Source organism: Ceratotherium simum, chromosome 24 (assembly GCF_057802395.1).
Source record: "Ceratotherium simum simum isolate JZ-2026a chromosome 24, ASM5780239v1, whole genome shotgun sequence".
NCBI classification, from domain to species: Eukaryota; Metazoa; Chordata; class Mammalia; order Perissodactyla; family Rhinocerotidae; genus Ceratotherium; species Ceratotherium simum.
The window spans coordinates 10,710,496-10,738,031 of record NC_141923.1 but is presented as its reverse complement, the minus strand read 5'-3'; the positions used below and the strand labels follow the sequence as shown (position 1 = coordinate 10,738,031).

Sequence of the window (27,536 nt, the reverse complement as noted above, 5' to 3'; positions counted from 1 at the left end):
ATTAAATTAGGTAATTAATATACATGAGGTGACAAGAGCAGAGTAAACCCTTTGTGAGTGTTAGCTAAAATTATTATTTCCTCTGAACTATCACTCCCTTCAGTCCTTTCCTCACTGCCAGAACTCCAGATCTATCCCATTTTCTGCAAAAGCTTAGACTTCAGAGGCACAGCCAACGGCTCAGCTTGGTTCAGTTTTGCTTTTCCACTCGCTGCATTCTGCTACGAGAGTGAACTGATCCTACCACTCACTGACAAAACCCTCCAACAGCACCACAACTCCCGAGGGCACACTCCTCGGCCTGGCACTGAAGACCTTCCACCAGACAGCTCCAGCCCACCTGTCTTTCTCAGTCTTCTCAGGTACTTCCACACATGACTGATGCCACAGTTTACTCTGACGGCTGCCACTCAGCCACGTGTTCATTGTTTATGCAGCGTGAATGCACCTCTTCCGTTAACACCTTCCCTGATCACAAGTGACATTCCTTCCTTCTCAGTGCTTAGGGCAATTAGCAGCTTTGTAAATTACTTGTCAAGCAGGTACATGCTGCCTTGTGACACCTCTTATCTTCATTTAAATATTTTACCTTCACTACTTTTCTTCCTTACATCTTATTTCCACACTAAGTGGATCATGCCCTTCCTTTGGGCTATCAGAACTCTGGTAGGAGTCATTCTCCTTACACTGGAGAGTCACTGAGCTTGGGGAAGGTACTGTTCCCTCCTCTCCCTGCTCTCCAAACCCTTGAAGACAAGCTCCTCCATGAAAGATCAGTGTCTTATCTATGCTTGTTCGCCTTGTATGCCAACACAGCACCCTCCCAAGTAACTAAACTAAAGCACAAGTTCCTTGAATAATATTTCGTTACACCAGCCTCAGGATCTAGGAGGTACACACATTCTCACAAATAGCTTCATTTGAACTGAATTTCTATCATTAAATAAGGTACATACAGATCAGCTTAAGCCCTAACCCCTGAGTGCTTCCTCCTTGGACGACAGATGTGTGTCAGCTCCTGAGCGGGCATGCCCCGGGCTGCATCTGCACGCGTCAGGTGCAGCAATCCCCATGGGTAAGACTCTCCTTCCTCTCTGAAATTATCCAATACTTTAAACTACTCTGATGCACAATGAATAATTACTCTAACTGCTCAAAATGGAAGAATTATTTCTTACCTTTTTGCTTCTCATATATGAAAGGCGGCCCTCGTGAGCGTCAGGATAAGTGCAAAATAGATAGGTGGTGATGGCATGCTTCAAAAAGGAGTCACCAAGCATTTCAAGCCGCTCCAGGTTAAATCCATCACTAGCATTTGAAAGGGTCAAAGCCTGAAGAATAAGTCCAGGATTTGGGCCCAGAGTCCTCGAGGAGTACCCAGGAGAAGGGCTCAGCTCAGAATCCATCCTGTCCTGGAGCGCTTTAACAGCTTCTGCAGTACCAGGCGTCGCAGCCTTCATGGGACTTCCATCTGAGGTAGATGTGTTAGCATTTCCATCAAGGTATTTATTACTCAGTAGAGTACATTCATCGCTGGGCTTGGGCTGGTTCTCGTAATTGTATAAACTCTGAATGGGAGATGAGGTAGTTGGTTGTACAGGTATTTCCTGCTTGTAGTCATTCAGCTGATTTCCTTGGCAAAAGTCTCTGTTAGCTAAGTCATAACTGCCATTGGCAAGATTTCTACTGTAAGAAAGACCATTAATTGCCATCAGATCTGTGGAAACCTCAGTTTGGAGCTTACCCGGTGACTCACTGAACAACGTTCTGCAGTTCACAGACATTTGGTCATGATTTTCTGGAGAGGAGGTTCGATTAGCACCTTGATGTGCAGCATTTTCAGGGACTACAATTGTGCTGTGCTTACAGTAATTATCATTTTCAGCTGAAGAGGAGTTAGCAATTGAGATGAAAGATTTGCTGTCGATAGATTTTTTCCACCCGAAGTCTAAGTTAGGGTATCTGCAAAGACATTTTTATAACTTTTCATCAGATCCTTCAAAAGGGCTAGGCTTAGAGCAAGAGCAATTTGAAGGGAATTTAGAAGGGAAATGCTTCCAAGACAGAAATCAACATAATGGGAATTCTGCACAATGTAAATTACTAAGTGGGACGTAGTTCACTGCCCCACTCTAATCCCCTGCCCTAAAGCACATGGTTAGACCATGAAGCTTGGGGTCGGCCTGCAGGACCTGGAGCCACAGACTTCATGGGTTAGGATCCCAGGCCCTCCGGTGACTAGTTGGGTAACTTCGCGCAACATACATAACCTCTCTGTGCCTTAGCTTCCACACTTGGAAGAGGGGTTAAAATAATCCCTACCTCACAGGATTGTCCTAACAATTAAATGATCTAATACAGGCTATAGCTTTTAAACCAGTGTTTGACACTATAGTACGTACTCAGTAAATGTAGTTGTGACCATTACCATTATATTTTAAAGTTCCTCAACCCCTAGGACCATCTTGGTCTTGCCAATTGGATAACCAAAATTAATTTGAGTGGTTAAACCAATAATTTCCTTAGAATGCAGAGACCTTACTAGTGGGAAGAACATAATGGAGACAAAGAACATACTGACGCAATAGCCTTTTAATACGTATTTGATTTCATAAAAGAGGAACCAGTCTTAAAATGTCAGCACAGTAACGATGAACTGTTTCCATTTTCACTTCACCTGCCATCACTGAAGGAGGAATAATTATTTTTTACCTTAGATCTCATCTCCTGTAACGTTACAAGAACAAAGGACTCAAAGATCTGATATATAGATTTTCACTTAGGAGTCAAATGATGCCTTTATTTCATGTGTTTTCTGTCATCTTGTAAGAACGGTTTTACATGAAATTAAAATTTGAGCTTAATTCAGTTCTTTTGCAATTAGGATTTCATGACCCGTGTCCTTCCTGGCCAAGAGCACAGGCGTACCTAAAATCTACGGGGAGGGATCGGACTCCCACGCCAGCATCGCTGGCCGTCTGGGCTCGTAGCTCCTCTGCGGTCAGAAGGCAGTGAAGGCGATAAAGAATGCTGGGGAGACAAACTGCTTTTCTCCACAGTGATGCTGGAATTGGATGGATAGCACAGAGTTCTGGGACCAGGATCTGAATGAGGAAAAACAGAGAGAGAGAAATATAAAGCAAACACATAGAAGAATAAAAAATAAAGTTTAAGACCAATTTCACTAACAGATAAAGAAAAAAATCACAAATACTAGCAAAATCTTGTTTTTTAAAATATTCTTTTATTTTTATTTTATTTATTTAAAAATATTTTTAAAAATAATCGTTTTTGGAAAATGGGATTTATCTTAGGATTTATAAGGATGATTTCATGATATAATTGTATCAATGGACCAAGTATAAAAGCTAAACCTCTCATACTTACCAAAAAGACATTCAAATAAAAGTCAACACATAATGCTAATTAAAACAAAGCAAAACCTAAGGGCTGGGCAACTTCCAAAAAATTCAGTTTACTTGATAATATAAAATTCAAACTTATCTTTAAAAACATTAAGTTATGCTGGTAACAATAACTCATTACCTGTTTATTCTGCAGACTTTCCCATTTGGCTTTCCTCTTCTCAGCACTGCTTAGAGGAAGAGCTTTCCCCTTCTGATTCAGATGGCGAGGTGTCAAAAGATTAAGTCTATAAAAATGTCAAAATAACTTTATCAGACAGACAGAAACAAGTACACTCTCACAGTGGTCCTACAACGTGAGTGTGCCTACAAACCACCAACTGCAGACCCAGGGGTACAACTGGGCAATTCTGTATATAACGGATCTCCTGATCTCAGACAATTTAAGGGGGCAGTGCAGACGGCGAACCTCAACATTTGCCTACTGACTGCTGGAAATAATGCCTCAAGGGAAATCAAAATGCCGTTTCTGAAATTGCTCACCTTGAAGATGTGTGGTCCACATCCAGCAGCGGCTGGTTGAGATTGGTCAGATCAAGGTTATACTTTGTTTTATAATATTCTGCAAAAGTTTCATACTCAGGGGAAGGAAATTTACTCAGTGGGGTAAGATCAGTGTACACATCAGCTACATAAAATCGATGAGGCTGATCAAAATTGCGATATCTAAAAAAGAAAAACAATCAGTGACTTTTTGGTTTAAATCAACTATTCTCAAAACACAACTGTTTTTAATATGGAAACGTAAATTACGATTTTAAAGTAAGAGTTCAAAAGGTTAAAAATAAATAACATTAATGAAAACTTCAATTCCAACAAGACCTCTATCTCAAGTAAAAAACTAACTCCCTTCTCCCTGCTTTACTATTATGCTTCTTCTAAATATCTACACGTTGATGACACATGAAAGCTAAAAGGCCCCTTTAAATCTCTCTTAATTTCATCAATAGAAATAGTACAGAAAACTTTCAATATCCAAACTGAGTAAATACTTTGTAGATTACTAAAGCTAAACATGAAAGACACTTGCCACATAAACTGCACCATTTATGATACTGATAGTTTCATGATAGCTAACATTTAAAATATGGCTTTGAGGTGCAAAAAGACAAAAAAAACTCAAAGAAAGACTGAATGATAGCCGTACTCTAATTCTTTGAAAAGTGTCTATATTTAATTTTATTGCTCAAAAATTCCATCCCCTAAATTTTTACAAAATAAGAAAAGAAGCATTCTGATTTACTATTTTCATTGCACTTAATAACATTATTTCTTATAAAAATGTTAAGAAAAGAAACTATTATTTATGATCAAATTCTATTATTGGGGATTTGGGGATTAAAATCTATGCTTTTTATAGACTACATTATCTATCAAATACAGATATAGGTTATCTGACCTTCCCAGAGTAAAATCCCTTGACCTACAGTGTTTTCACACTTTGTTTTTTCAGGAAGTAAACTGGAGAGAACATGTCCACAGTAAGGTGAGACCTCAATTTGCTATTAGTAATATCCACGCCGAAGTCCCAGCACACTCCCTTCCCAGGTGAACCAGGGAATCTTTCTGGATCCTGGAAACAAAGGATCACCACCACTTGGCTTTCCATTTAAACACCTACCTTGGAATGATAACTGCATCTTGGTAATCTTCTAATTTAAAAACAAAGGGTGTTTCTTTTGAATACTTTGTACTGGGAATGCCTATGCGAGCTTCAGATTTCTCAATGTCTTCCATGAATTTAAAGTCAATGTCCAAAGTGCTGGAGTCATTAACTTGGGGGGAAAAAAGACTCTTTAGCTTGTTAAAATATAATAATACAGGTAAGATTCTTACTTAAGCTGTATATTCATACACATGTCTAACTTAGTTATCCAAGTAAGAGATTTCTGTAGTATATACAAGCTAATTGTCAAGCAAAACTTGAGTCTCTTAGCTCTCTCAGTGCCCACTGCAGAGTCTGGGTGCTCCTTACCAACGTTAAGAGGTAGAACACAGTATGCTGAGTCAGCGTCTGTGGGCTTAAACTCTAGTGCAGGTTTTTCAAGCCGAAGAATATGTGAGAATATGTACTGGTGAAGTCTTGTAATCAACTCAAGCATTTGTAGAGACAACGTGAAACCAGACTTCTTCAACTCAATAGATATGGTAACCTCTCCAGAGCGGGTGTACACAGGAAAGTGCGGAATCTTAGCAAAAAGAAAAACAAAGCACCCCTCAAGGTTAACAGGCATTTTATTCCATCACGAATTAACTTCAGAAGAGGAATGATGCTTTCTATCAGGGAATAGAAGAGACACCTCAATTTTTAAAAATTAAACATACTGAGGTAACAAAAGGCAGTTACTCTTAAGTAGTTTTTCCTTTTTTTAAAAAAACAAGATATTTTTAAATAAATAGTCATTACGAAGTGTCTACCTGAGGTATGGGTTTGGCTGTCAGTATTCCAAAGCATCTTGCGGTATCCTCAGGGGGATAGAGCTTCCGCCTTCTGAAGTTGAGCTCATCCGGTAAAGGTGTCGTCAGAACCATTCCTATCACATACAGGTAACAGGGCTGATCCGGTTTGGGATAGCTATCCCGCAGACATTCTGGAATCTGGAATTGTAAAGAAAAGTTAAGCATCAAGCTAAAGTATAATCGCCTCTTCTCCAGATGTTGGCAAGAAAACAAATATATTCCTGGCTTTACTAAAAGCTGATGAGAAAAAGCTAAGAAAATACCCAAAGCATGAGACCTCCCAATTGTTTAACCCCACTGGGGACTCAGCATTTCTCAGGTCTGAGCTGCAAGGTGGCCCATGTTATCTACCTTATAATACACTGTTAACTATACAGCTAATACCAAAATTATATAAAACAAACACTTTTTAAAAGTGTTTAAAAACAAACATTTTTTAACACTTTTAAAAAAAATACTATTCCTTTGATCTATTTCTTTTGACTAGAGAATTCTTTTCTTCCTTGGGCTTTTTAGTGTAGAATATGCGAAAATAAAGGTACGCAAAACCTCCATATAACCCTATCACTCGAAGATAATCTTCATTAACATTTTGATATACTGTATCATCTCCCAGACTTTTTTCTACGCAGAAATGTATATAAATGTATACACATACATATCTTTCATTACAAATGGAATCACATAACAAAGACTGTGCCAAAACCTGATTTTCATCTCCAGTTACTAAAATGAGAATATCTTTCGGGGTCAATATGAATCAATATCACCATTTTTAATGGCTATCTCATTATACAAGTAACCCATAACTTAATTAATCTAAGCTTGTTTCTCAACTTTCAGTATTCATACAACCCTACCCAATAGTCTTACAGTTTCTGAGGGTCAATGACATAAATGATCACATCTGTAGTTAAAAGGCATAGAAATGCTGGCAAGAGATGGCTATAATTAACAGAATATCAGATAATACAGAATGTATCTATTATTAAACAGGACACAAGGCAGTACTATGCTTCTCAAGACACTTATTATTAGTGCCAACAACTGTCATATGAAACTAGTCCAGTGATCTTTTGGGTAAGTGTTAGAGCAGGAAAACTGAGGGAAACAAAATTTCAGGGAGATGAGTAACATTCATGATTTTTGAAAAACTGACATGATTTTGAGCCTTGAAAATGCTTAGCTGGGTACAAGTTTTTCAAAAGTAAAAACTCAGTAAAATTGCAAAAATAAAACAAAAGAACCACATATTTAGGCTAAGATGAAAAGTACATAGCAAAACTTTGCTTTTGTTTGGGGTTCTTATGAGGTAACAATATTAACAAATATTTTAAAAGTAAGTCTTTCAGCCAGTATGGCCCTAACTAGAAGTCAGACTCAGGGACACTGTGGTACCTGAACCCTGCTAGGACGCCATGTATCAAGCTGGACATGACACACTGAAAGAATCGATTTCTACTACTCTTGTAGGCCCATCCTAACTCCTGACACATACTTGTGCCTACGCCTGCTGGTGTGGCCCACATCTTGAACAGGCAGCTTTCCACTTGCCTGTTTCTTCATATAAATCCTCTTTTGTTTTAGCCCCAAACATAAAAAAGTAAGAATCTTACCACTGAAGTGAATAAAACAAGAAATGTCTCTTTAAATGAAATAAACTCATTCTGGATAGAACCTGACAGATGAGTCCAAGAACACTTTTGAGAAGAAAAACAAAAGCAACGTCTGAGGTGGGAAGGGCACAGAGTGCACATATGAAAGTGCAGGAGCTGATCTCAGGGAAGCTGTGAAGGGGAAATGAGCTGAGATCCAGAGTGGGCCACGTTACAAGGGTTTGGGAAGCCAAGCAGAGGAACCTAGATGTGATACGACAGGAAACAAAACGTCAGAAAGTCTCGATTTTTATTCAGGTCTAACCAATACTAACTGCTTTTGGGTAGCACTGTCTTCGTTTTGTGGAACCTGGTCTTCCTGGAACACTGGTCTCTTCTTCATCATGTAAATCAAGCTCTTCCTCATATTTAACAGTCTCTTTCCCAACTGGCATCAAATGGTCATCCAGTTCGCCTAAGAAATTTAAGGAGAATTAACTTAACAATCCCGATTTTGCCTCTCTAATTAATTAGTAAATAATACAGAACAGCACTGTGCTAGGAAGCAACTGGAAGAGGGATGACAACCAAGACACCTTTGCTCTTAACAATAAAGGAAGCAGATGTGATACTTGAGGCAAAGTCTGTCTTGGCACTCATACATTCAATGGGAGCAGGATCACAAATTCTGTTCTACAATTCAAAAATAAAAACATCTAAACAGGAAAACAGCACGTCAGCACTTTACAAAAGCTATGGAGAATTTTCTAAAAAATGGATTAATCTGTACACTAATATAGACTAATTTGAGAGACTGACATATTAAAACACAAATGTTCATGATTCAACATTAAAACAAACGCTCATGATTCAACAATATGAGAAACCTTTACGTATTTAAAACGGGTCAGCAGAGGGAGCGAATAAGCGACACTTGTTTGCAGTCAGCTGTGGAAAGCACAGAGCTTCCCCCACCACCAGACCTTCAAGTCACATCCTACGTGCACCCTCGCTCACCAAAGCACACCAAGGGCAACGGGCTCACAGCTCCACAAAATCCTGAGGGACCTACACAGTCCTTGATATGCTTTTGTTTTACAGTGTTTTTAACTTGATCTTTATTTGCATGTACTTTCAAACACTCTTACCAATTTTGTGCAGTTTTTCACAGCAAATGAGAGCTACAACTCTTTCAGCCAACCGTATACAGCTCATTGGTGGACCCTGAAAGTAAAAAAGCATTTCCATCGTATATGCACGCACCTATATTACCATTAGCACATAAAACAGCTAAGAAACCTCTGGCCCAATAGCTTTCAAGTTGAAATTTACCAGAGCAAAGTTCTTTACGTTGAAAAATGTCAACAAGTTTAAAAAAAATCCTAATCTCCATATTTGAAATAGCCATCTTTAAAAATCTTGCACAGTAAAACCTAAGTTATAACTAAGATTTGACAATTTTGATGAATTTAAATTTCTGTAAGATTTTAAGGTATCTTATTTTCACTAATCTACAAATATGTAATAAAACAAAATAAAGATATATTGAGACACGACTAACACATACATTAATAGTACTGAACAACTTTCCATGTACAACAGAAATGAGTCATCCTGGAACAGCCAGAAATCAGTATTGGGACCAAGGACAGCAGCCACACAAGGGCTGCTTTTCAAGTCCACAACGAAAGAAGTAGAGCAGCCTAACTACATCTAAGGAACTCTGCGTCACTGTGAGTACCAAGCCACAGCTAGAGGATTCCGTCAGAAATGTTTACACTAATAAGACCTTAGAGGAAACTTCAGAGGTCACTGAGCCCAATTCTAAGAATCTGTAGCTTATATAGTCTATTGAAGATTTGAACAGGTAGTTGACTACAAAAAAGATTTATAAATCTACTTTTTAAAGTAGAGTTAAAGCCAAATTTATCTATAACTTGCATAGCTTAGAGAAGCTGAAAAAAAAATCCATTAATAACATACTTTAAAGACACAATCATTTCTTTTTCTAAACTTACAACAATGGAGGCTCGAAGAGGTGAGTTAATTGGCAGATAAAGAGTTGAATAAAATGTACCATCAGGCAACTCTCGGGTTCTACATTTAGGAGCTAGATGAGTAAATGGATCACTTGGTAATCTAGCACAGTATCTGTGAAGAAAAAGAAATTCTGATGCTGAATCTACAACTGAGAAATACATGAAAAACATCTGTACTGATATTCACGTCCTCAAGTTTGATATTTTACGTCCCTCTCCCCTCTACTGGATTGGTATTTATATGTGCAGTTTGAGCTTCATTGCTTTAAACTTTCAAAAAGCTGGCACAGTGTTGAAACTTTCTGGATCTTTCTGAGATGATGTTCTGTAGCTGCACTGTCCAACAGGGCAGCCACTGAGCACCTGAAATGCGGCAAGGGCAGCCAGGCAACTAAATTTTTTATTTTATTTTAATTACAACTGAAATTTGAATTTAAATAGCCATATATGCTTAGTGCTACCGTATTAGACAGTGCAGAAATATTGTTCTGAATCCATTAAGAGAACACATTGCCAGTGTTTATTCCTCAACAATCTTACATTTGCCAGCAACCACTGGGGCCTGCAAGGAAGACATCACGAGAGGGTGGAAGGCCAGCCCAGCACTGATAAAGGAGGGCATGAGAACAAGACCACCCAGGAGCAGCACAAGGAGAGTGCTGCAGCAGGGCAAAGCCAGCTTAGAGGAACTGAGGCCAGGTAAGGAGGGTGCTGGGACAGGAAGGCAACTCAGCGAAGGCCAGAACCCACGCAAGGAGGGCACTGGATTGGGCGGCAGCCCTGCCAGGTCAGGACCTGTGCGATTAGGGTGCCCAAACATGGTGGCAGCCCTGCAGAGCAGGGAGACTGGCTACATACAGGGAGACTGCTCATAAAAGTAATTATTTTGAGGATGATGGGAGTCAGATTTCTCACTACTGAAGAAGCCAGGAACAAAGAGGAAAGCCAGAATAAACTCTCTGGTGTCAGCCTAAAAATGGAGGTAACAACAGATAGGTAGTCAGATACAGAAATAAATATAGATATAAATGTGTGAAGATATATACATGTATATGCATAAATATATTTCCTAGCTGTCTACTAAAGAGCCTGAGAGCAGCAACACTCCACTGGCAATGAACATACCTAGTGCTCAGATCTTGGTTTCTAAACACCACTCATTCTCCACTAAAAGAAATCAGGGCCTTTTGGAGAAACAGGTGATATCCAGGCTAGGGCAGGGAAAATATGAGTTGAGTCTAGAACATCTTAGTGTGCCATAAAATAAGCAAGTGTTCAAAGAATCATGGTGACATGTTAAAAAGACATGGAAGCTAGCTTGAAGGGGCTCCCACCAGCCAAATCTGAGGCAATTTTAACATCAAAATAAATGATAAATGATAGTAACAGATTATAACCCACTGAATAAAACAGGAGTCCATTAGTTCACATTGGATAAAAAAATAAAAAGGAACAAATAAATGGAGAAAAAAGAAAGCTCCTCCTTACAGCAGAATGCCAACTAATAAATGCAGAAAGATTAATGAAATTAGAAAATCATTTTGCAGACATCACAGTAATAATCAATTCAGGCAAGAAATATCAACGGATAGTTAAACTAATGGGTGAAACTGGGAAGAGGAATAAATTTTACATAGTCTCAAAGTATCTCCCCATGAAATATTCACAAATTATAAAGGGGGAAAAAAGGTAACTTTATAATAGAGAAGGCTGGCAGACCTTACATAAGTGATCAGGTCACCACCACCACCAGTAAGAGCACAAATTGACAACTGAGTGCACCAGACAAGATGGAATGAGAAGAACACAGCAACACTTCTGTGATATGCTGGCCAAAAGTGCATAACCTGGGTCTAATCATGAGAAAATATCAGGTAAACCTAAACTGAAAGAGAGACTACAAAATGACCGGTCTGTAATCTTCAAGAGTTTCAAAGTCACGCAAGTCAAGGAAAGACTGAAGACTGGTTCCAGGTTGAAGGAGACTAAAGAGATGAGAAAAATGGGTACAACCCATGATCCTGGACTGAATCCTTTCACTTCAAAGAACAACGTGAAATGGTCTATCTGGGTGAAGGGTATATGGGAGTTCTTTGTTTCGAAATAAAAAGTTAAAAAGAAAATCTTACATGTTTGCCATTCCTTTATTTTGTCTCTGCATGAAATTTATCTAATATACAGTCTAGGTATGTATATGCTTTTCTTAGCTTTTAGAAATGTTATTACCAACTCAGGACAAAGTAAATTAGAACACTCTCAAAAACACAAGTTAATTTATCATAATCTTATGTTGTTGCTAATGGAAAATTCAACATACCCCCAGTATGGCACAAAGCAACAAATTTCAGGATTTAGGAAAAAATTAGTGAACACTGTAAAATTAAATTAAACCTAATTAAAACAAGCATGCCTTCATTATGTCAGCCTTGCCAATGAGAAGTAATTATTTATTACTACGCAATACTGTTTTTGCCTTTTAACCAAAAAGAAGAATGAATGGAAAAAAGCAACTTTTTTTTCTCTCATCAAAATATTACAACCCCATAAATGAAAAGACTAGTGATTGTTTGCAAAAGGTAAACAATAATACAATACATACAGGTTTAGATTTAATCTTGCAATACTCATAGGTTCTCCATACAACGGATTTGATACCATACCTATTGATGTGTCCGATGGCCGTGTTGATTGTGACTCGTGGACCACCGTCATCGGGCCTCAACACGTATGGTGGGAAAACGTCATCGTCATCCACAACAGGCTCAATGTCAGTCTCACCAGTATCAATTGACTTGGAACATTTGTTTCTCAAGATCTGAACATTTTAAAAACAGAATTTAGGATGAGCAAATGTCTTCTTTGCCATCCGTTAGATGCCTGCTTCTGCACCTAAAGAGAAAGCTCTCTTGACATGAAACATCTCTCTCTTCTAAACACACTTCAATACTCCAAAGTCACCTGCTGCAGAAAATTTCTCCCAGTGCATCCCTCCCAGCTCCAATCACGTGGAGACACTCACCATACAGGTCTAAGGTCTACACTGCACTGAACCTACACAGACACACGTATGTGACTGCCAGGCTTTCACGAGTACAGAGTCTTCGTCGTCACTCTCAAATCACTCTACAACTCAAGCAACCAACTGTTACGACACTGCCCACCCTAACAGTACACCTTCACTTTCTAGGCATTCTTCCTCAATAATCCATGCGACCATTTTCACCGCTATTTTATTGTGAGCTTTCAAACACTTTGTAAAATACTGCTGGTTCTTTGTAATTATTCTCGACTTTCTTATAATGTGCACATTGCATACCCCTGTTGAGACTATTCTCTGTAGATAAAACCGTTTTTATCTATTTCTAGGCACAGAAAAAACAAAGATACCATATTAAGTTTTAAATCTTACCTTTTCAATAGCTTTGTATGTTTTAAGGTCTTCTTCAAAACTTTTTATTTTGTCTGTATCGGCTAACATTATATAATTAGAGATTGGTGCCCTTGCTCTTCCCTTAGATTGCACATAGGATCGATACTCTGTAGGCAAATCAAAACGAACCACCAAGTTGCATTTTGGTATATCAACACCCTCTTCCACAATACTTGTTGCAATAAGCAGGTTGGTCTCATGTGCTCGAAATTTCCTAAGTACCTAAAAAAAAATCCACCAAGAAAAGCAATTCTAAGAAATTTTCCAAAGAAAACAATATAGTAAAAATAAGTGATAACTGTCATTTCTGATGCATACTCTGGGCATGCAAAATCTTTAAGGCCAGGCTAAAGAAGATAACATCACCACAGAAAACTCCAAATGCATAAACACTTGAGCAAAGAAATTCTGATTTAATGATAATTTTCAACTGAATATGACTTGAAAAATCAAGGTGCCTTTCCACTCTACAGAAGTACCCATGTACAAATCACAGAAAGCCTTCAGGTTGAAGGGGCTGACTTCTTTAATGACCACAAAAGAATCTAATCAACAAAGTGACCAAATGAACCCACTTCTGGAGTCCTGTTGATATTCTGACCTTCATATGATACCTTATGTCTCTGAGACTGGGCCAACATATTTACAAAGACTTCCAAACTCACTAAAATCCCCAAATCACTTGGAATTAAAAATTACAACTGGGGCCGGCCCCGTGGCATAGCGGTTAAGTGCGCGCGCTCCACTGCTGGTGGCCCAGGTTCAGATCCCGGGCGCGCGCCAATGCACTGCTTCTCTGGCCATGCTGAGGCCGCGTCCCATATAAAGTAGAGGAAGACGGGCACAGATGTTAGCCCAGGGCCAATCTTCCTCAGCAAAAAGAGGAGGATCAGCATCGGATGTTAGCTCAGGGCTGGTCTTCCTCAAAAGAAAAAAAAAAAAACCAAGCAAGGTATAATTTACTTTCTGGCATTTTGGGACATTTTCAATTTAAGGAATCAGAACTGATTAAAAAATGAAGTGTAAACTTTTTTCATACTAGATTTAAAATAATATCATTTCCAAAACCTAAAAAATAAGTTAAATAATAAAGTAAGTTGGTTTTTAAACAGATCTATCAGACTCTGGCTATTGAACTCACCAAACTTGGAATATTATCAAAAAACTATGACATAGAAAATGAGTTCACCATGAATTATTCTGCTACTTTTAAGTTAAATAACAAACTGTAAGTAGGTTTTTGTTTGCAAGCCAGAACACTATATTAGGTTTTAGCATCTTTACAATGCTGCTTCCTATATTAAAACCTTAAAAAAGATGAAAAAATTTAAACCAACATCTTTAAAATATAGTGTTTCTTTTAAAGTGTTCAACCAAGCCAGGACTTTAAACAGAAAACAAAACACTTTCTAGGAAAAGATTTCAGTTTGTTGCTTCAGAGTTTTATGGAGTCAACGTTACACATGCTTTGTATTTCTATGAAATGTACTTGTGTGCCATCAGTCCAATAAAGGAAAATCGTTGATGGCAATTAAGACACAAAGTTAATTTACCAGACAGTGATTCTAATTCTGAACATAGGAATCACTATACACTCTCTCACAGGAGACAACTAGTCTATATACGAATAAGTATTCCATATTACAAAAAAAATGCTGAGGAACTGTAAAGAAAGGGAGCTCCTAGGAGCAGAGTTTGTCTGTATATGTTCTGAAAATTGTTATTGTACAATTATTTTAAGTTACCTCTTCCTGTTTTCTGAATTCTGCTTCCATCTGTTTGTTCCGAGGCTGATTCTTTCCAATGCCATGTCCAGTTATAAAATTGCTGCTGATGTAAGCCAGCTCTGGATCTTGTTTGCCAGCTTCCTTTATCAATCTAAGAAAATTATACACATTTGGAAATTAAGCATTGCTGAGGGAAAAAAACTTAAACTTTTGTTTGTAAGGTCTCCCTTAAGATGGAAATACAAGTATTTTTTGCCAACATACCTAATAAAATGGTCTTGGTATTTTTTTCCAACCAGCTTAAACAGAAATCACTGCACTCTCCACTGCACAGATCTGTGGACCAAACACTTATAACAGCAAGTAGAGGGCTGATTTACACTGACGAGTGAAATGGTCACAGCGCCTCAAACTTCCTAACTGGGCAGTGCTGACTGAACAGAAATGCGGCCCAGGACGGGACAGAGCTAGGCAGAAACCAACATGGACTCCTCATACTCCCTGGCTTTAGGCCAGGACTTATAATGAAAAAAGCCACACACACTTCTCTAAAATCTCAACGCAATTCTCTAAATGCATGCACAACTTGCAGCAGTAGCAGGCACGCCCTTCTCTCCATGGTCATGCTAACAAAGAATAAGTACCAAAGGCCCTGACACCAAAGCGAGAATGTCTACAGCAAAGGAAACCTCACTCTCCCTCTACACGTAATAAGAGAGTTCCAGCTGTGCCTGAAAGAAGCACAGTTCCTTCTTTTAGTCTTACCCCAACACCCTGAATCACTGGAAGCAGAGCTCTAGGGAAAGAAATGTCTCCTCCATAAGCATCTCCCTTCCCACCACTTCCCTGACCCCAGGCCACTGACCACAGTTCTGCGTTACACGATACTGAGCTGGGCACAGCAATACCAGAGAGCCCCGATCCCATCTTGTCGTGAAAGAGAAGAGACTCCCAACGCGTCCCTCTTCCTGCCTGCTCCTCTGTATTAACCCAGAATGCTAGCAACCTAAAGCTGGCCTTTCAGCTGAGAAATGGAAAAGAGCTACAGGATGGGATCACGTTACCCAGGTACAGAAGGTTAACAGTTAGTGTTGCCATTACAGCTATTTTGGAAATATCCACATTCAAAAACTCAGCACACAGGATAAATGGTTCCACACCTGATGTAAGTGATTCCATATGGTTCTTCTGAAGGCGTACAACATAGCATAAATTCCTAATAGAAAACTGCGTTTGTAAGTCACACCATTTTTTTTTAAATACATGAAACAGACTAATATCAAAGAGCTTGAAGAAACCTTGAGTGGCCATCTAGATTATCTTCCTGCCTCCCAATCAGCAAAACACTTACACATCTAGGTTAGAGAGTCTGTTCTACAGGTCAAGTACTTAAAATGTTCAGAATCAGAACTTCCTTAATATGTTCCAAGCTTTGCTTAGTTATTATAATAAACCTATGATGTCAGTAACAGAAAGCAGTGTTACATGTAAAATAGCAAAAACATCTAAAATATGAAATTATCTTAAAAATAATATGTACTTCCAAATTTTAGTTTATGTAAATAAGCATCAATTTGAATGTAACAGAGGTAAAAAGTGCATTTCAAGTTACTCCTAATTAGGCAAACAATGTATTTTACTTTGCCAAATGATCAGTCTGGCAGACTTCAATTAGCTGAGAAATGGAAGCACTGAGTAAATCTGCTCCTCCTTAATGAAACCCACAGCAATACCGCCAAGAAGAGACAACATGCACATCAATAATCAGAATCTCTTGTAAGCAACAATTAAACGCTATACACCTATGCTGATAATGTTTAGAGAGAAAGCCTTTATTTCCCTGTAGATCAGTTTAAGGACTGCCTATCATGTGCCCAGGAGGAAGCTCGAGGCTCCTGGAGAAAGAAGACTAGGTCCACTGTTGTCGGGAGCTGAGGAGTGAGCGACACAACTGCTCTCAGAGCTCACTGGACCACAGGACTGCAAGACAAAGCCTTGTTTCTTGTTATTTTTACACTGAGTTCAGGCGAGCTGTTCTGCACAAGCTGTGTGATGAACTACACTGTTCTCTAGTGCGCAGAGCTTCTCAAACGATCTGCAGTGAAGAAATGGTTCTTTTTTTTCTAATTTCAAATCCATCAGAAACTGAATTAACCATTAAGAAAATAAAACTAAAAAAGCATTAAAATCCAAGCACCAACTGTATTATATTCAGCTGACCTAAGTTACTGTCAAAACTCAGAGTTTCTAGACGCTCACCCCTCAGTCTCTACACCTCACTCACCACAGCTGGCTCCAGCCCACAGACCACACTGTGTGTACATGCACACTGCCTCCCCAATTACATCGAAAATAGCACAGCCCCAGAAAGGAAACATGTATGCTAGATTCAGAAAACTAGTAGATTACTACTGAAAATTGTGATTTGATAATATTAAATGTGCTAATTCACACAGTCAACCATAAGGGGAAAAAATTCAAATATACAAACACATCATTTGAAATCTGTCAGGTACCAAAGTACGTTATCAACAATACCTTTAATAGTACCCTTCCTACTTATATTTTCTTGTGAATGTGAGACAATCACATGCAATTCCTCTATGTCTTACCAAAAACTCTACCACTGACAGTTACAATATACTGATACTGTATCCCCCAAATGTGTTTAACGTAAGAAATTAGCACCTACTGTGTCAGGTGATAAAACAGCCATTTTATATGTTGTCTCCTATTAACAACCCGATAAGAGAGGGAAGTATTACTACTATTTTACAGATGAAGAGGCTGAGGCGTTAAAAACTTAAATAACTTTCACAAAATATACATCTAAAAAATGGGTAGAAATAAAAGGAACCAGGGCTCCTTGGAGAAATGGCTGACTCTACAGCTGGAGCAGGGAGAAGGCAAGAGCATGGAGCATCTCGTGGCACCAAAAAGTAAGGAAGTGCTCAAAAAACAAAAGGATGAGATTATGTCAAAGGGACCCAGGAGCCAACCTCAAAGAGCTCCCTGTGGCCCAGGGGCGAGCAATCTGAGCAAGAAAGGAAATTACTAGTATCAGATTATAACCCAAAGTATAAATCAAATAAACATGAGTCCCACTGATAAAAGAAGACGATTCAGTAAATACAGATAGATAGATAAATTGGATAAAAGAACAAGTTTTCCTTACAGAAGAATTCCAATAACATACATAGATAATGCCCCTCTCCAGGAATGGAGCTTAACCCCTCCCTCCCAGGATAAGCTGGACTTGGTGACTTGCTTCCAAAGAATACAGAAAGAAAAGGGAAAAATAGTGACTGTACAGTGGAGAAACCAGGCACACACCATTAGGACCAGGTGACGAAGTCTACCACCACGAGTGATATCTCATGTCGATATCATGAATCCCTGTGATGAGAAGGGCACGTCACTTCTGTGGATTCTTCCAAATGCTAATACCCCAGCCTACTCCCGAGGAAAACATCAGCTAAATTTAAACCGAGAGGCACTCTACAGAATACCTGACCAGTACTCCTCCACACTGCCAAGGTCATCAAAAACAAAGACTGAGAAACTGGAACAGACCAGAGGAGATTAGGGAGACAGAATAACTAAATGCAATATGGGACCTCGGATTAAAGAGAGGACATTAATGGAAAAACTGATAAAATTCAAATAAAGTCTGGAGTTTAGTTAATGGTAATGGTAACACACCAATGTTAGTTTCTTGGTTGTGACAAACGTACCATGATAACAAGATGTTAATAATATAAGAGATGGGAGAAACCAGACAGAGGTATAGGGCAACTCGGTATTATCTTTGTAACTTTCCTGTAAACCTAAAATTATCCCAAAATAAAAAGTTACTATGAAAAGAAAAGGGGGCGATAGAGATAGGACGTGAACCCAGGTTTGTCCAACGCTAATGTCACACAACACTAGTAAATGACACAGTGAGGGAACACTGGACTTGAAGGGTGGAAGCCATTTCAAGCCACTTGATAGCAGTGTCATTTTGGGAGGGTCACAAACTGAATCTTAGTTTCCTCCTCTATAATATAGGAAAAATATCTACCTTCCTCCCTTGTGGAGTGTTGTGATATTTAAAAAAATATATATATAGGTAAATCAAAAATCATAAAGCTCTATACATATAAGGCAAAGGAAAACAATAAACCTAAGACTATGCACAAACGTACATATATACAGAAGTAGCTGTCCATTTATTTTTTTAATTAGGAGAGCAGAAAACTACCCATGTATTACAATAGCTTATATTCCCATCAAACTTCACTGAAGAAGGGTTTTTCCTCCCATTAAATTGATGGAAGGAAAGAATCTGGATTTCTGGAAGTTTTTCTAAGCTTATTAAAAAGCTTACTGAAACAAGACCCCTATTGTATATTTAATTAGCTGCCCATAAAGTCCACTCTCAAACTGCTCTAGATTCATCATGCAACACTAAATTCCAGCCACATTTTATGAAAGTTGATCACAATTAACCTGATCCTCAAAGTTAACAGGAAGTAACTGATCTGTTTTTGATAAACCTTTTCAGGCTAATATTCCTGCAATGAAAACTGGCACATCCCTACATTTAAAAAAACACATAAAGAAGAGAAAGGAAGAGCATAAACCCCATTTCTGCTCTTCAAGCCCCGGAACATTTATTTAATTCTTAAATCTCTAAATCCTGTATGGGGGCAGGGAATATGTCTATAACTAGCTTAGAACTGTGCCAATATTCAACTTTTCTGACCCCTGAAATGCTTTTTCCCCATTCTGAGAAATGATCCCAACAGTCATGCTCTCCCTGGTCTGTCTCCTGGCAGTCTTCCATCGTAAAGCACTGGTTTTCAGTGTTCTGTGAGGCCCAGGGGCATTATGATCGTAGAGAGAACTGGAAACCAGGAGGCAGGATATGGGGATTCTAGAATTGTCTCTGCCACTGACTAGTAATTTAACTCAGAGCAAATCACTTTTCCTCCTGAGGCCCTTTTTATAAAAATAAGTGGGTTGGATTAGATAGTCAGTGAAGTCCCTTTCCAATCTTAAACTTCTGATTCCAATGTAATTCACTACCTAAAGTTATTTTACTTCATATTCATCATAAGGATCAGGCCCAACGACTATGAAAATTACTAGACTGAAAATCGCCAGATGACTACCCCAGAGTCCAATTTCTTGTTACTCAAGTAAGTTTTCAAAGCCCCAAAACAGTCAGAAGCAGTTTAGAAAAAAAAAATCTCAAATTGCCTCAGGAAACAAAGCTTAATTTCTCCTCAGAGATCACCAGTTGCAGAAAAGGCTCTTAGGGATCAACTTTGGCCAATTAATGGATCTCATAGAAAAGTAGATTGTCTGAAGTATAAAAGAAGGACCCTTTTTTGCCCTTATAAACAACAGAGCATCTATCCACAAACCAAAAGGACCATACATTAAGTGACCACTGGACACAAATTTGAAGTCCAGCTCCTTGGCTAGGTCTGTATTCAGGAAACAAACTTCTATCGAAGGAGTGGGAGGGGTGGAAATCCACAACCTAATTTGGATTCACTGTCACCTTTGCCAATATTCTCAGAATTCTTCCCTAACATTTTCATTCTCTTCTGATTCAGAAAACTTTAATATGTGGTCTATGAAACAATCCAAACTACAAATCCAGTTGTTCTAAACTTTTTCCACTGCAAACTTGAATCAACATTTGTTAAGGAAAAAAGCTAACATAAAAAAATGAGCCACAACAATACCCAGATGAGGGGCTGGCCCGGTGGCGCAAGCGGTTAAGTGCGTGTGCTCCACTGTGGCGGCCCAGGGTTCACTGCTTCGGATCCAGGGCGCGCACCAACGCACCACTTGGCAAGCCATGCTGTGGCTGCATCCTACCATAAAGTGGAGGAAGATGGGTACGGATGTTAGCCCAGGGCCAGTCTTCCTCAGCAAAAAAAGAGGAGGATTGGCAGATGTTAGCACAGGGCTGATTTTCCTCACACACACAAAAAAATAATAATAATATCCAGATTAAATTTATCCTAAGATTACCTGAAGAAGAAAGCTTGGTGTGAAATGCTTAATGCAATGCCTAACACATAGTCACAGATGAATAAATATCTGAACCGAATCTAACAAGTGAATACAAAACAAGAAATGCTTTACTTTAACGTAACTTAATTTGTCTATGCTTGCTCTCTATTTTAGATGAATTAGAATGGATTAGCATCCTTTAAGAAAAAAAACCTCAGTCTTGTCAAACCTAGCCTTTTGGAAAAGCTATCGTATACATAATCATCCTCTCTGTCAATCCCAGGACAGCATTACAAGAGAATTATGATGGTACCAAATGAAGGACACTTACATAACCCTTCTGCTAGCTCTTAACACTATCAGAGCATATCACTTCACAAAACAGAAAGCTGCCTTGTTCTACTATGGAAAAAAATGTTAATCTTAGAGATTTACCTGTTTAAGACAACTGCCGTGTATCTTCTTTCAACAAAAATAATTCCGCACAAAATATTGGTAAATGGAGAAGGAAAATTTGTCTCTGGCTTCTCTTTTTCTTCAATTTCTTCATCCTCATCATCATCCTCAGAATCACTCCAAGACACGTAATTATCTTGATTCCTATTATTATACCACTCAACACTTTCAAACTGCTGTCGCTCATACGGTTTATATTTGCGTAAGATTTCAAGCAGTTTTATGACCTTAGGAGTTACAAACTTCAGGTCAAGTGAGGCAGGTGAGAAGTGCTCTTCACATAGTGCATGGATTTTCCTTAGGAAAGTGTCTGTAAACAATAGAAATTTCCTGTGCAGCTCCTCTTGTTCATGTTTGATATATTTCTGTAGTTCTCTTACCATCATTCCAGCTACTTTATCTGCACACCAGGGTCCCAGAACTACCAACACCGCACGACAGTCTGATAGTATCTACAAAAAAATGTAAAGAGCCAAATGCTAAACAATAATCTTGTAGCATTCTCATATGGAGTTTAACCAGGATTTAAGCTGTCTTCAATCTGCCCCTTCAAAATAAATTTACCCCACTAATATAAACACTGAGGTTAATTCCTAAGGTTGGGGGAGGGGCCAGTGGTCTTGTCAAGCTCTACTTTCCCATATATACGTGCCCAGAACCATCCTTTTCTTTTCCCCAGCAAAAATAATCAAATCAAATAATAGAAATTAAAAGATGCAACTGTACAAGGTTAATAAAACTTAATTTTAGATCTGTGATTACTTAGAAATACAACCGAGTCATTGGCTTCCAGGTAAATATGCAAGAAATTATGTAGAGGAGTAATTTTATTTTAGATATCAAAGAAGAGGAAGACAGTTTTCCTTGAACTTTATCTATGTCCAGAGTGCCACAACTTAGTACCCTAGTTCAGAGCAGAACGTAAATCCATAGCGAGGCTATAACTGAGGAATCGCCAGTTCTGCAGGCAAGTAAAAGACACACCGGGTTGAACGTGGACTTAATGAGAATGTGGGCTGAGGAGAGTCTGGGCATTGCTGCTCCAGAAAAAGTCAGCAGGAGAGAAATTAGGACTCAGACTCAACAGTGTTAACATTCACAAATGGTTGCAAAGTCCTAGGACAATGGTTCTCAAGTTTTAATGCATCAAGATAACTGGAAGGCTGGCACATCTCAGACAGCTGGACCCCACTCCAGAGCTTCCGATATAGAAGGTCAAGGGTGGGGCCCACAACGTGCATTTCTAACAAGTTCGAGGGGAATGCTGATGCTGCTGGTCTGGGGTCCACACTTTGAGGACCACTGTCCTAAGGGATCTCTTCTCAAAGCTGTACCACTCAAGGAGGATGGGCTCATATCCAGTTACATACAAGGAAACAGCAGAAGAATTTCTTTAGGCCCAAGGATTTGAGCAAGAACTAACTCATCTGACCAAGAAAAAAAAATTGGACTCACTCTTTATACTTATAACCATACCATGAATCCTAACTCATCTCCTTAAACCAGGGAGGTCTATACTTAATAATATAAATGTCTGTCGGGTCATAGTAAACTCAACCCAATATGATATGTTCAATGAAAAACATCCAAAGACACAAGAAGTAAGGCCTTAAACTAAAATGTACAGAAAGTAGCCTCATTAGAAGCATATTTTCATTTCAATATTAAAAATAAACACAAGTCTTTTATTATACTTCCTATACTTACTTTGGATATGCTTACCTGTTTAGAAATTAAAGTAGAATCTCTTTCTTTTGAATGTACAGATATGTTACAGTCATTGATAAAATTAAGTGCTTCCTCTAACTCCATCAGCAGTCTGTCATAAAGCCCACTTCTGTCAGTAAATGGTCCACAGTCTACCACAATCTCACACGGCTGAGAAGTATATCTTGAATATCAGAAACAAAAGTTGTCAATACCACCACATATTCCCTACAGCATTACGATCCATTACATATCTAAACCGAAAAGAAGCTTCTTATGGGGCCGGCCCCGTGGCTTGGTGGTTAAGTGAGCGCGCTCCACTGCTGGCGGCCCGGGTTCGGATCCCGGGTGCGCACCGACGCGCTGCTTCTCCGGCCATGCTGAGGCCGCGTCCCACATGCAGCAACTAGAAGGATGTGCAGCTATGACACACAACTATCTACTGGGGCTTTGGGGGGGAAAAGTAAATAAATAAAATCTTTAAAAAAAAAAAAGAAGCTTCTTATTTTCAGCCTGTGTACCTCCTTGGGACACGGGCAGGTCACCACAAGCCTTCCTAAAGAGGCACTCTTGTCTCTGTGCTGTGTTTGCCTGTTAGGTCTCAACGAATGACTGCTTAAGGCTGACAGTCAGAGAACTGTGTGAGTTTTGTGATTTCACTATCATCCCAGGTTTTCTGTTTTGTTTTTTCAGTTTAGACTTCCATCTTTTGCCGCCTCAGGCATTTGGCAGGATGAGGAACAATGTTAGTCAATATACTCAAGAAACTCAATAATGATTACTTCTCAGAAGCAGAAACAGGGATGGGGGGTAGATCATAGGGTGAAAGCATTATCATTAAATTTATCCATTCCCATACTATTTGAAACTTTCACCATTTGTACGTATCAATTTTATTTTTAACGTATTTTTAACATATTCTTGTAAGGAAAGCTCCCCTAACTTCCAATCCATTATGATATTCCTTGGATCTGTCATGTCTTTCATAAAATATGACAACCAGAGTGGCACATAATATTCTAATTAATGATTAATTAAAGAAAAGAAATACAATAAAGACATATTTAAATACTATAGTTTTAATTATTCTCAATTAGAATTTATACCTAAGCAAAGAATCATGTTTAGAGAACTAGGTAATGCCAAATTCAATAGATTACTTATCAGTTATACTTAAATGCTCTAATACCTGCAACTTCTCCTGAAGACTAACAAGTACTACAGGCCTAGCAATCTAATTCAGGTCAGATAAAAGCAAAAGTATAATAGCCTTTTACTTTTACATCACACATGCAAAACCATGGAAGTCAGAAACAGCATGTCCTAAAGGTCATGAGATTTGTATTTCATTCGGCATTTGGATACCCAAGTTCCACGAATCTGAAACATTACCTTTTCTTCTCATTCTACAAGGAGAACTTTTCCCAAATTCCTACAAATGAGAGGCACAGTGCAAGGTGTTTTCCATGTGTCAATGTAATTGATCATGAAAGAATCCCCGAAACCACCGTCAATGCCATTTTACAGGTTCAGGGACAGTAAATGACTCACTTGAAGTCACACAGCTTAAATTAGTGGAGCCAGTATTCAAAACCCATGTCTGATTTAATTCCATAACGTGAGAAATCAGTCTTCTCTATTTATTATAACTGTTCCAAGAACCACCACTTGGTAATCTTGAGCCTTGTTAAAGACTGTATCCAATAAGGATATAAGGATATTTTAATATAAATTGAATTAGTTACATTTATTTTAAAACCTAATTTATATAAGCTTCCTTCCACTAACTTAAACAAATCAAAAAGGTTGTGTGTGTGTATGTGTGCGTGCACACATTTTAATGAGACTCAAAATAGCAACCTCCTCAAAAAGAGACAAACCTAGAAATCATAAACAACACCTTTCTCAGAAATTCATACCCATTTTCAAAACTATAAGGTGTTTCCAATTATTTTAAAGCATATTGTAAAATACTGAATTCTCTAAATAAATTGATGTTCTTTCAAAGCATCATGTGGGACATTTAGGTCAGAACAACAAAGCACACACATTGACAGAAAGGACACTAATTTACTGTTCAAATTCCCAGTCCTTAACAACATCAGCAAACAGGAAAGGCCGATGTTAATGCAATATTCTCTCAAGTCAGAAACACCTCCATCTGCCACTCTCTGTGGAAACAAGGTTAGATTCCTGCATTCACAGGTAACTGTCCTGATAAAGAATTCTTAGTCTTGCTCATTCTTTCTAACAGCCATTTGTTCACTTAAACAGGTACTCTCTGCAAGGCACTATGAAAGATCCTCAGGCTTAAAATCAGTTATAGCTGGTCTCCTTAAAGCTGAGTTAGTCAGAGTACATACCTGTCCAAGACCACCAAGTGAATCGTAGTGCATACCTGTCCAAGACCAAGTCAATCGTGGTGCATGCCTGTCCAAGACCACCAAGTCAATCACAGTGCATACATGTCCAAAACCACCAAGTCAATCGTGGTGCATACCTGTCCAAGACCATCAGGTCAATTGTGGTGCATACCTGTCCAAGACCAAGTCAATCGTGGGGCATACCTGTCTAAGACCACCAAGTCAGTCGCAGTTTCAGCATTACTCTTAAGAATTTTCTCCAGTTTCTGAATCTTTTCTTCCAATTCCTCTGGATCACATTTCCCATTTAAAATGGAAGCAGTCAGTCCCAAAATACGAGGACATGATGGACAATTTTCACAGAGCTAACATAATAAAAGATACTGACAGTAAGGAATTTCACTTTGCAAGGCCATAACAAAAAAGACATCACCATATTAAAACATGTCAAAAAGAATAACAATACTAAAAATATTACTTATGGAATTATTGTAGCTTGTTTAAAAGATGTGTTTATCAAAAAGTGACATTTAAATAGGCTACGGCAGATTATGTAATTCATTTATGACAAATTATGTGATTCATTTATTTTGTTTAAAATTTTATTATAGGTTTAGAGTATTAGAGATTATTATAGTTTACTACTATAGACTATAGATATAAATGAACATTAATTTAATATTCATTTTTTCATACGCTGGAACCACATTCCCAAAGCTAGTAACTAGTATTATTGCTTTTGATACATAAAAACATTGCTTATACTCAGTAATTTGACTTGAATTATTAAGACAATAAAATCTAAAAACTTACCTTCATAATTTCTCGGTAGGGGTGATCTAGGATTGCAAGATGACACTCATCAAACACCAAAAGGTTAATGTCTGACAGTGATAAGTAACCATTTTTCAAAACATTCAAGGCGACATAGCAAGTCATAATGAGAACCTAAAATAAAATCAATATCAGCTTACAAAACATGCCATTCACCTGCCTGGACACACTCATATGAAATCAGATTATGGAACCATTGTACTGCAGATGAGGATTAAGAAATTCATTAGTCACGGGCCAGTCCCGTGGCTTAGCGGTTGCGTGCGCGCCCTCCACTGCTGGCAGCCCGGGTTCGGATCCCGGGCGCACACCGAAGCACCGCTTCTCCGGCCATGCTGAGGCCATGTCCCACATACAGCAACTAGAAGGATGTGCAGCTATGACATACAACTATCTACTGGGGGCTTTGGGGGAAAAAAATAAATAAATAAAATTATAAAAAAAAAAAATTCATTTGTCAAAATTTAAAAATTCTAAACATATAGAAGCTCATACAATGGAACCAACTAGAGTTAGGAAAACACAGAAACGGACTATGACAAAAAATTCTTGATAACGGAGACGATGTTTTATGATAAATCTACTAAATCTATTTCAGGTTTTCAGGTTCCTACAGCCATATTTCAACTGACGAGACCTGTTAATTCAATCAAATCAAAAAACAATTCACACTGCTTTTTCCCTTTTTTCCGTTGAACTGACAGGTTTTCTAGAAGACACAGACTAAACGTTATTTTGATAGCTTGTCATTCTGTGGACATGTAAGTGTTCTATTAAGGAGGACTTAACCCAGTATGTGAGACACACTAGTAGACGGTGGACTGCTTACGGTTAGTTAGGAAGCATTTCTTAACCACTCCAGATCCACCAACACCAACACACACGAGGCCCTCAACGTTTGCTGGCTACACGGAAACATCTAAATTAGAGGAAGTCTCTGTCAAAGACAAAGATCTCAACCAAGAAATGTCTCCAGTTTCAAGACATTTAACTCAAGAGTAAATTTTCTGAAAGCAGGTTATTTGCAAGTTGGAAATAGGTCGTAGAAATTTGTGTTTTTTAAGTAAGTAAATCGTATGGTAAAGCTGTTTCTTCTCCAAGTAGTAAGAGCAACACAAATCAGTCATTTATTTGGTTCAGGATGAGACTTACAGTGAGAAAGAGCACATCAGGGCTAGTTTCTAGGCTGACAAAGCACAGGGAAGCAGAGTTTCCAATTCTCACTCAGACACCCAAGGCACAGGTACATCTTATAAACCACGTCAAGGATCTGCAGGGATTTATGAAGAGCAGTTTCTCTACAAGTCTTACCTCGTGCTTAGTAAACTCTTGGTTCCATTTCTCTTTTGTCCAAGATGCATTTCCTTCTAGGTCTGAGTATTCCCCAACCTTGAGATCTGAATGCGTTCTGACAGCTGACACTTGTTGAGCAACCTGGTTGGCTGATTACAAATATAATACTCCATGTAAATACGAGAAAATTTACCT

The 27,536-nt window shown here is 38.5% G+C and overlaps 1 protein-coding gene across 6 annotated transcripts in view; it reads right to left on the bottom strand.

The window, feature by feature from the left end:
- Window positions 1–27,536, bottom strand: part of DICER1 (dicer 1, ribonuclease III) — a 68,496-nt gene that overhangs the window by 16,128 nt on the left and 24,832 nt on the right. For all 6 annotated transcript variants that reach the window (XR_015556113.1, XM_087447989.1, XM_087447986.1 and 3 more), the window contains 18 exons: window positions 27,360–27,490; window positions 26,028–26,162; window positions 25,419–25,579; window positions 22,867–23,035; window positions 21,124–21,596; window positions 14,695–14,827; window positions 12,929–13,171; window positions 12,180–12,334; window positions 9,499–9,631; window positions 8,629–8,704; window positions 7,816–7,955; window positions 5,844–6,023; window positions 5,401–5,614; window positions 5,047–5,200; window positions 3,909–4,091; window positions 3,547–3,652; window positions 2,929–3,104; window positions 1,179–1,962 (listed from right to left, as the gene is read on the bottom strand). Coding sequence is in view for 5 of the 6 variants with exons in the window: in XM_087447989.1 (XP_087304115.1) it covers window positions 1,179–1,962; window positions 2,929–3,104; window positions 3,547–3,652; window positions 3,909–4,091; window positions 5,047–5,200; window positions 5,401–5,614; window positions 5,844–6,023; window positions 7,816–7,955; window positions 8,629–8,704; window positions 9,499–9,631; window positions 12,180–12,334; window positions 12,929–13,171; window positions 14,695–14,827; window positions 21,124–21,596; window positions 22,867–23,035; window positions 25,419–25,579; window positions 26,028–26,162; window positions 27,360–27,490 (3,746 nt within the window). In the remaining variant the exon portion in view is untranslated. The remainder of the gene's footprint in view (window positions 1–1,178; window positions 1,963–2,928; window positions 3,105–3,546; window positions 3,653–3,908; window positions 4,092–5,046; window positions 5,201–5,400; window positions 5,615–5,843; window positions 6,024–7,815; window positions 7,956–8,628; window positions 8,705–9,498; window positions 9,632–12,179; window positions 12,335–12,928; window positions 13,172–14,694; window positions 14,828–21,123; window positions 21,597–22,866; window positions 23,036–25,418; window positions 25,580–26,027; window positions 26,163–27,359; window positions 27,491–27,536) is intronic.